We start from the raw sequence: 10,659 nt of genomic DNA, 5'->3' as shown, positions 1-10,659 counted from the left end.
TCCACCCAAGTCCCTCCACCTTTCTAGTAACAAACTCTGGTTAGTGAGCATCAAATGGAGAAAGAGCCAGTAGAAGTTACCTATAGAAATGGAACCAGAGATGGTCCAAATTTAGAAGTGACATTTTCCTTAAAATTTTAAAAATCTCATTGCCTGTCCTTAACACTTTTAAACAATCCAACTGGATTATATAGATAGAAGATGAGAGAGAGAGAGAGAGAGAGAGAGAGAGAGAGAGAGAGAGAGAGAGAGAGAGAGAGAGAGAAAGAGGAGAGAGAGAATATTTATTAAGTGTTCATAAGTGTTCATTATGTGCCAGGTGCTGGAAATGCAAATATAAGCAAAATAAGAAAAAATAAAGATAGTCAAGGAGCTTTCATTCTAAAGAAATAAGTAATTCCCGCCCCCTCCCCCACCCCCAAGCTGAAAAATGAATATGGTGACAAGGTATTAAAGTTTAAAGAGTGAAAAACAGGACCTCAGAGAAGTGAATGTTTCTGATCCAGGGAATTTTCTCAAATGGAGATTCTGGTCAGGAACTCACCAGTTGAAGGAAGGGGCACATGGATGGAAGCATCTCCATGGTAATAAGGCAGCTAGGACAGAGGTAAAAAAAATCTGGAGAGTTAGGAGCAGAGATAGGAGAAAAGAAAAACCAGAAGAGAATGAGAGAAGAGTTGGAATAATCTAATGAAGATATTTTTCTCAAGGAATTTAGCAGCTAATAGGAGGAGAAAGATAGTGTGATATATTGTTAGTGGGGATGATAGGATCAAGTGAGGCTTTTTTTTTTAGGATGGGAGAAGACATGGACATGTTTATAGACATCAGAGAAGGAACCAGGAAATATGGATAAGTTGAATATAAGAATGAGAGAAGGGATGGAAATAGGGAAAATCTATAGAAGACAGGAGGGAATATGGGGATCAAGGGTGTATGTTGAAGGACCTTGGCAAAGAGAAGGCCCACTTCTTCATCTGAGATATGAATGAGAGGAGATAGTGAGGAAAATGTCTTAGTGATGTGAGATGAAGAGGTAAGAAGGGAGAAGCAAGACTCATTTGAGAGGATGAGGGTTTGAGAAAAGATGAGAACATTTTGAAGGGCTCCTTTAGAGAGTTAGATAGTGAATAAATTTGGGGAAAATAGAAGAATTGCTTTCCTTCTGTGACAGTCCATTTGAGATTATATAACATAAATTTGTAGTAGACACAATTGGCAGTTTTGTGATTTCCTCTGTTCAACAGCATGTGCATAGGAGTAAAGGAGACAGATGGTGATAGTTTTATAGGTTTGGGTTTTGGCAAGGGCATGATAGGATATAGGACAGGGGAGCCAGGAAATCAAAGGCAGAGGTTAATGCTAGCTTGGGAAGGAAGAACATATAGCCAATAGATGATTGATTGCCTGGCAAAATACTGATCTCTTTCAGAACAGGGTCTGCTTTCTGTCTTTATTTTCCCAGGGCTTAGGACACATAGTAGGTGCTTAATAAATGTTTGTTGACAGAGCAACAGTAGCAAGAGGTGGAGGGAATTAAAGGAGTCAGAAAGCATGGAGAAAGATGGAATGAGAAAAAAATCATTAATAAAATAATTTCAGTTAGAACCTGGATTTGATAATTTTCTAGAAGTTCTAACTTTAAGGCAATAGGATAAAGGATAAATTTCACTGTAACAGGGAAAAGATGAGTACAATGGTAGTAGCATGGAGTACTGGCAGGTGAGGATGATAGTTCTAGGTAAAGTGCTTCTCTACAGAGCACCCTGGATATCCAGGGTGGGGCAAGGCATAGAGAAAAATCAAACACTAAGATTTTAGGCAAGGGAAGATGATGAAAGGGGTTAGAAGTGCCTGAAGAGAAAAGTTATTTAAAGCAAATTGATGACTTCATGATTTTACCTAGACTTGACCTTTGACCAAAGTCTGGAAATCATCCAGGAATCATACCAGGCTTATTTGGTGATCTCTTCTTAGACGCTGTAAGTTATTATCTCAAAATATCTCTTTTTTCTCTTTTATTGTTAAATTGTAATAACTTTTTTTTTTGCTAGTCAGAATAACTGCAGGTTTTATGACTGCAAGAGTCTTTTCTGTGGAACCTGATCTTATAAACCACTTAGAAATGTAAACTCATGTAATTTGTTTGCTCATGGGTTTCCTCTGTGTGGATTATAACAACACCAGTCAGGCTTTGTAAAGACTATCAAGGTATTTCTGGGAGCAAATTCAATATTTTAGTGTCAATCTAGAAGACCCTAAGTAATTTAGGTTCTGGTTACCTTAGAAACCCTTTTTTCCCCTTGTGAGTTGCTGTTGGCTGTCAAACACAGGACTGTTTTTGAAAGTCCCTAATTCTTTATTCCTGTAGCTAAGGAGAAGTGTTAAGCTTGCAAATGAACACAGTCAGGATTTTATTTGAAGGAAAGAAAGAGTTCTATTATTATCTGGGTGGAAGGAGAAGGGATTTAGAACTGACTTTAGCCAACAATTTTAATTCTGAAGGTTTGAAAATTAAACTGAGGAGGAGGAGAAAGATATATTGAAAGCAGCTGGACTGTACTTACTTTGATTCTCTGTTATCTCCTGTCTTTTTCTTCTGCAGCTTTAGGGGAGGAGGGAAGGTAAACCAGAATATGGTGGGAATTGTCCTTAGCCATCAATTTAGCTTCTTCTCTGATCATAATAAAATTGACTGCAAAGAAATCCCACGAAAGAGAAACAGTCTTTGAGGAGTTTGGGGTTGATAGGATGAAGCTTTGTAAAATATATCCTTTTGATTTTTTTCCTTGTGAATTTCTAACTCCTCTTTTGGAAATTATGCTAACTCTGATCTACTTGCATACTCTCCAATACAGACATTCCCTTACATGTAAATGAGAACAGAATGAAATCTATGGATTCATTTTAGTATCCTGAGTATAACTTTTCTCCTAAATTCTGGCCAAAGTGTTAGTCAGTCAGTAGATTTTAGTTTTAGTTCTGACTCTGTCACTAACTAGGTGATCCTGGGTAAGTAATTTTCCTTCTCTGGACTTATGGTTCATCTATAAAAGAGTAAATTGAACTAGGTCATTTCTAGTCCCTTCTAGCCTTAGGATTCATGTTGCAGTGTTTCTCAGACTGGAGGTGTGGTGGGGAATGGCGTGTGGGGAATCTTAGGCTTTAGGAGAAGTTTATAGTCACAAGGTTCAAGGTTTATTCGTTTACTCTGGAGGCAAAATATGTTTGGCACACTAGTAGGTGGTGTTGATCAGAAAGATTCTGGTGAGCTTATAACAGAAAAGGTTCTAACAGATCAGACCACAAGAGCTGCCTGATTTAGAGAGTAAATAAGGATTTAAAATTGGAGAAGCTTTATATCATTGTGTTGTTTTAGGGGGAGGAGCCATTACTACTTTATGAAAACACTAAACATTTATTCCCTGGTGCCTCTTTTTCAGTAGTGTCTTTCTCAATTTCATGGATATTTTAAAAAGGAATTTCCAACTCTTCAGAACACTAGGTGATGACATATATGTAAAAAGAACAGAGGAAGGTTTCTTTTTCTTTTCCTGGAACTGGCATTTCAGAGACTAGAATACAGCAGAGGGAAAAAAAAAAGGCTAGCAGCTGGACAGGGCAGCTACCCTAGTCCACAGCTGGTTCTCCTGGAAAGGCTCTGGGTATTATCTGTTCCTGCCCCTGAAGTAAGCAGAGCTACACAAGTCCACCACCCTCCTCCCAGTGGCATGGACTCAACTATGGCAGCACGGCTTATAGCAAGGACCCGAAGGGCCCAAACGAACACCACTTTTCCAGCTGGTAAAGCAAGGGGCTGGACTAGCTCCCAGGGAGGAGGAGAAGTTTTTGCTTATCCAAGCCTGAACCGGAGACTACAAGCAAGGTACGTCCACCTGCCTGAGACGGTGGCTAATGCCCCAGGTATAAGGATTAGAAGAAGCCCCGGGGTCCTCTAGGAACTCCAGACCTAACTCCTAGAGGTCCCTCCTCCCTTTTCTCTCTTAGGCCACGTGCTGGAGGAAGGCTCTGCGGCAGCCGCCCGGGAGGAGCTGCAGCACCCACTCCGCCCACTCCCCGCCTTTCCCCGGTCCTGGCCGCCCACCTTGCCGCTCCGCCCCTCCGTCCGCCTCCTCCTCCGCCTCCGCCTTCCCAGGCAGCCCAGCCTCTAGCCTGCACCGCCCTCCCGGCCCCGCGAGGCTCCTGGTGAACCTAGCCACCGCACCTGCCAAGCCCAGGGATAACCCAGCCGGGGCCGCCCCGGTTTCCTTTCTCTCCCTGTCTCTTTCCTCTCTGCAGGGTCTCCTATGACGCCTGAGCCTAGCCCCTACACCTGCTAAGCATGACCACTTCCCTGCAAGATGGGCAAAGCGCCCGGGGGAAAGCGGCTGCCCGGGGCTTGGGGCTGGCCCAGGTGTGCGGCGCTGCCCAGGGGAGGGGCGACGCCAGCGCCCTGGCAGTGCGCCCCCAGGGGTTGCCCTGTAGCACTCGGGAAGGCGCCCATTTCTGTTCTGCAGACAGGTAGGTGGCTTCGGGGGAGGGGAAGCTGGGCAGCGACCTGGGGTGTGAGCTGACCAGGTATGAGAAGGACGGTCCTGATGGGAAAACCTGGGCTAGAACTCTGGCCAAGTTTGGGAAAAGTATCACAAGACAAACCCCCTACTAGCTCTCTCTTGGGATCGGTAGGACATTGCGATCTCACTGTGCCTTCTCATAAATAGCTTTGCCCATTCATTGAGAGCTGCTTCTCTTTCTCGCTCCTGACACCCGCCTCTTCCCATTAGTGTAACCAGAAGGCAGTGAAGACTCCAGGTTGATTATTTTTTTCCTTTCGAGGCCCTGTATTTTCTTAATAAACACTTGGTTTCTTTAAACTGTAGCATAAAGAAACCTCGCCTCCCACACAGACATTACCGGTACCTATCCAGAAAAAGCAATGCTCTAGATGGATATTTGATCAGTCTTACTGCCAGCAGGGCTAGGATGGAGTTGTGGGAAATATTCTCCAATCTTTACACCATTCAGCATCAAGTTCATTTGTAGCTGACTATGTCCAAGTAGGGGCAAGAAAAAGCTGCAAATCTATAAAGCCTACAGATTAAACCTATTATTGACCTTCATCAACTCAGATGGCACAGATAGAGCTTATTTATTTAATTTTAGGTACATAGCATTCTAAACTCTTGCAAAGTTATATTTCTTTTCAGTATCACCGCAGTGTACATTTATACTAGCAATATCCACTAACTTAACTGCTTTCAAAGACTCAGTACTAGTTGCTGTTTTGTAGCTTAAGCATTTGAGAAGTCAACAGACTGTGTGTGGGCAACATTTTGAATGAAATTTGAAGTGAGATGAACCACAGCTATAATTAATAAATATAACTTTCAAAATGTGATTAGTAAAGTATAATAGAACAAGTTTCTCCAAATGAAGTTAAAAAGATTCCCATGATTTCATTGAAGCTTTAAAAGAATTTCTTTTTTTTTTGTTTTTGTTTGCTTAGAGCAGTTTCCATAATAACTGCTTCTACAATTTTGGTCTATGTATTTTTACTTCAGAAAAGTTACCCAAAACTGCTGTTTACCCACATGCCTGATGGTTTGTGGAGGGTCAAGAAGTGTAAGGCTATTACAAAAGGTTTAAGTTTATTAAAGTGTTTAAAAAAATAATCCTGAGAAAATACAATAGAAAGTCTTTCAGTGTACTTTATATAATATTAGGTCTGTCACAGTACTGTTTGGCCTTAACAGTTTTAGATTCTGACAGCAATTATATTTTACATTCTGCTTTATGTAAATTATATCCTATGTTCTGTTGGTTGCAGGAGAAAAAAGAAAGATCTCAATGTTCTAGAAATGCCATCTATTCCAAATCCTTTCCCTGAGCTTTGTTGTTCTCCATTTGCATCTGTGTTTTCAGCAAGCTTATTTCCCAAAGCAAATTCAAGGAAAAAACAGGTATGAGTTTTTAGTTTTATTGTTAAAACTCTGAGCATTTATAAAATCTCATAACATCTTAACAAGCATTCAGACTTCTGATTTAGGTTTTTGTGTCTTGATTACTTAACATTAATCCTGAAAATGAGGCAGGCTTTCCTTATAGTATTAGCTTCATGGCTAAAATTTCCAATACAATCTATGAAAAATCAATATGCATTTTAACAAATTATAACATACAGTATAATATTTAAGACCAGGACTATATATATATATATATAGTATAAATTAATAGCATAATCTCCCCTTTCTCTCTAACAAATATTTATTAAGTTAAAAAAAAGCCAAAATGCAATGGTGCCTGCCATCAGAAGTTTATATTCCATTTGACCATGAGGAGGGGAACATCTGCTTACAAGTACTTACACAAGTAAACAATGTAAAGTTTCATGCAAAGTAATGCAAGAGAGAGAAACTGTTAATGGGAAGGGATGATTTTTTTAATAGCAAAATCTTTATGTAGGAAGTGGCACCTGATTTATTCCTTGAAGAAAGACATTTCTTCAAAGTAGAGATGAATAGGGATAAAGAACCCTTGATCCTCCATCACCTCTGTCAGACTTCTTTAATCTTTGAGATCTTCCTTTCCACCCATTACCTTTATCCCTGTTTTTCAGTAATTCAGTTACAAAGTTAATTGGGTTCCAAATCTTTCCCATTGCCTTATCTTCAGCATTTTGAGCTCATGTGAAAGGTTGCTTAGAGTGAAAGCCTGGAAGCTTCTGACTGTAGAGGGGAATGGTGGACAAAGATCTGAAAGGTGATATTTAGGCATTTAGGATTTTTTCCTTTTCCTGGCACATAAATTAATAATGCTTGGTGTCTTTCAAGATTTAGCATTGGGTTTATAGAGCTGTATTGTGGGGGAATAAGGATTAGTCAGCTTTACATTTAATTGTACTAATGACTCTATCCACAGGCTTGGGGGTGCATGGGGGATCAACAGGTTTCTATCTTCGGTCCAAAGAAGTAGGGGAGAAATAAAAACAGCAAAAAGAGGCTAGAGATGTAGTTGGGGAGGCAAATTTGGGCTTGATATTTGGAAAAACTTCCTAACAATTAGAGATCTCTGACTCCATGCAATTGATTACTTTGGTTTGTCCTCATCTATATTTTCTATGGTCCTCAGGCCAATTCTCTGATTTGAGATAACTATTCTTTTTACTCAAAAGTGCAGTGGACTTCCTTGATAGATGATGGGTTCCTCTCTCCTTGGAGGTCTTCAAACAAAGTATGATGACTAATGTTTGGGCACGTTATGGTGGCAAGCTGTTTTGAGTATGGTTTGAACTTGAAGGCTGCTGAGGTCCTTTCCAACACTGTAATTTTATAATCCCAATAGCAATGGAAACGTGACTGCTAACTAGTTTCCTTTCCTGCTGGTAAGCATCTAGCCACTTTATTTCACATTTGCTTCCAAAGTCATGTCAGCAGCTCAGTGCTATTTTCAAACAGAAAAACAGTACTCTTTTCAGAATGATAAGACAATTTTTTCAGGGAAGCCTTCCTTCTTAAGGTTCCTATATATATGTGTATGCATGAACATGTTTTTGCTGAGCAATTGGTTCTTCTCCATGGCTCTCTTGGGACTAGTCCTTCAGTGAGATTGTTCTTGATGCTCCTTATGCTAGGATATGCTCTCTTGTTTGTTCCTAGTCCCAGTATCCCTATGACATGCAGAATGACAGTTCACTTTTCATGACCCTTTCCTGCCTCTCTAGTCCCCAATCCATGAAAGGTACATTTGAGTTTCTTTTTTTTTTTTTTAAATATATTTTATTTGATCATTTCCAAGCATTATTCGTTAAAGACATAAATCATTTTCTTTTCCTCCCCCCCACCCCCCATAGCCGACGCGTAAGTCCACTGGGCATTAGATGTTTTCTTGATTTGAACCCATTGCTTTGTTGATAGTATTTGCATTAGAGTGTTCATTTAGAGTCTATCCTCTGTCATGTCCCCTCAACCTCTGTATTCAGGCAGTTGCTTTTTCTTGGTGTTTCCACTCCCATAGTTTATCTTTTGCTTATGAATGGTGTTTTTTTCTCCTGGATCCCTGCAAGTTGTTCAGGGACATTACACCGCCACTAATGGAGAAGTCCATTACGTTCGATTGTACCACAGTGTATTAGTCTCTGTGTACAATGTTCTCCTGGTTCTGCTCCTCTCGCTCTGCATCACTTCCTGGAGGTTGTTCCAGTCTCCATGGAACTTCTCCACTTTATTATTCCTTTTAGCACAATAGTACTCCATCACCAACATATACCACAGTTTGTTCAGCCATTCCCCAATTGATGGGCATCCCCTTGTTTTCCAGTTTTGGGCCACCACAAAGAGCGCAGCTATGAATATTTTTGTATAAGTCTTTGTGTCCATTATCCTTTTGGGGTACAGACCCAGCAGTGCTATGGCTGGGTCAAAGGGTAGATATTCTTTTGTCGCCCTTTGGGCATAGTTCCAAATTGCCCTCCAGAATGGTTGGATCAATTCACAACTCCACCAGCAATGAATTAATGTCCCTACATTGCCACATCCCCTCCAGCATTCATTACTTTCCTTTGCTGTTATGTTAGCCAATCTGCTAGGTGTGAGGTGATACCTCAGAGTTGTTTTGATTTGCATCTCTCTGATTATAAGAGATGTAGAACACTTCTTCATGTGCTTGTTGATAGTTTTGATTTCTTTATCTGAGAACTGCCTATCCATTTCCCTTGCCTATTTATCAATTGGAGAATGGCTTGATTTTTTGTACAATTGATTTAGCTCATTATACATTTGAGTTTCTTTAGGAGATGAGCCTGTGCTTCTGTGATTGAATTGTTAGACTGTGTCAAATTCAAAAAAGAAACAGTCCTACTATACTGCCCAGGCCAAATATTGACTTAGAAAACCACATATTATCTGTATTCCACTTTATTTTAATTTACTTTGTTAAATATTTTCCAAATACATTTTAATCTGGTTGAGGCTCACTTGACCATGTGTTTGATACCTCATTGTTACTCTTATTTTATTGGTAAAGAACCTTAAAGGAGGGCATTGAACCTTATTTTTTATGATGTCAAGTTATTTTTCTTTGTTACACAGCCTCTCACAGGAAGAGATCATATGTATATCTCATATATTCCACAAAAGTCCTATACTGATGCCTAGGTTGGTGTTGACCATCTTGAAATCTATGTTATTGGAGCTCAGCCTCTCCCGAGTGTTACCCAATTGGAAAGACTATAGCCCTAAGAGTGCCGGTCATTAAGGAATCAACATATAGTATAGTCAGGACATTATCAATTGACTACCACATGATGAACTTTTTCAGCCATCAGAAATTTGTGGAGCCCATCTATTAAGGGATGGTGGAGAGAGTACTTAAGTGTACAAAATAACAGTATTATTGTCTTATAGCACTGAAGTGCTCGTGTGTACAAATAAGTCTTCTTTTCAACTAAAATCCTTAGATTTAGTGGTATCCTTATATTTTCTTGGCTAGGTTATTTGATCTTGTTAAATATGTGATGAAAGAAACTCAAGATGACAGATTCTTCTTATTTATATTATGGTTGAAACATGGGAGAGCAAATGTTATGATTCTATTCTGCTTGTCTTCTCATTTTCTATTTAATCATTTATCTTTTTTTTGAGGTGATAAATTCAATTCATTTCAATAAATATTCATTTGGGGCTTTATATATCCAAGACACTGTGGGTGTTTAGCCCTCTCAAATAGACACATACTTCCAAATAGCAAATTTTGAAGGATTCAACAGAAGATTTAGAAAGAGTTAAAACTTTGTTTAACCATTAAAAAACACAGTTTAATTCATTTTATAGACTATAAATATTTTTTAATAGTTTGAGATGCCTGCATAATGCATGAGTAGCAAAGTGTATTGAAGCCACAAATAGGATGTGCTTTATCTTTCATAACAAATGAAATACCCAAGTATAAAACATTACTGGTCTTTCTTCTTTTGTATTAAAAAAAATGAGTAACTGGATTCTTTTCTATCTTTCTCCTTTTTATTATGCCAACTAGAGATATATTTTCACAGGCAAGTCTATTCATGTTCTTTCACATCCCTTATTTGAAGATTGCCTTCATTTTTTTAGTAGATGTTTGTGCAAAGTCATATATAACATTGTGTATTATAAATGGACTACTATAACTGGCTTATAAGATAATTTTATACATCCTTTATCTTAATTTTTTCTGACCTTCATTTCATAATGACTTCTAATAATTTTATTCCCTAGTGGGTAGAGAATAGAAATGTAAACAAAACTCAACACCATTCTGCTAGGGGGGGAAACCTGGAACTGAAAGGCAATTCTGACCCTTGGTTCGGCTTTTTTTAATGGCACATGATGTCATACTATGCTGGTTCTAGTCAATATGATAATTCTCAAAAATTTCCTACAATTTTTGTGACCCTCTTATAGTTTAAGAGGAAAAAAAGGTTATATTCTGGACTTGGTAAGATAACTTGGTAATTCGTGTTTTCTAGGCTATTTTGATCGCATACCCCATTAGTAAAATGTTTTTGAGTACATATCCCAACATATGTACAATTTTTTTATAAATTATATATGTATTATTCTACTGATATACTTTATAAAACACATAAAAGAAAGTTTAAAAGAATGAAATAAGGACAAAAATATT

The 10,659-nt window shown here is 38.8% G+C and overlaps 1 protein-coding gene across 3 annotated transcripts in view; it reads left to right on the top strand.

Annotated features, from left to right (window-relative positions):
• Positions 1 to 4,179: 4,179 nt before the first annotated feature.
• Positions 4,180 to 10,659, top strand: part of GRB14 (growth factor receptor bound protein 14) — a 175,510-nt gene continuing 169,030 nt past the window's right edge. The window contains exons 1-2 of one of the 3 annotated variants that reach the window (XM_016433667.2): positions 4,180 to 4,521; positions 5,828 to 5,960. In XM_016433667.2, coding sequence (XP_016289153.1) covers positions 4,343 to 4,521; positions 5,828 to 5,960 — 312 coding nt within the window. In that variant the 5' untranslated portion in view covers positions 4,180 to 4,342. The remainder of the gene's footprint in view (positions 4,522 to 5,827; positions 5,961 to 10,659) is intronic. The other 2 variants (XM_007494274.3, XM_056793964.1) reach the window with 2 other exon arrangements.

Source organism: Monodelphis domestica, chromosome 4, assembly GCF_027887165.1.
Source record: "Monodelphis domestica isolate mMonDom1 chromosome 4, mMonDom1.pri, whole genome shotgun sequence".
Lineage (NCBI taxonomy): Eukaryota > Metazoa > Chordata > Mammalia > Didelphimorphia > Didelphidae > Monodelphis > Monodelphis domestica.
The sequence above is the reverse complement of the archived record's forward strand: the minus strand, read 5'-3'. Positions and strand labels throughout refer to the sequence as shown.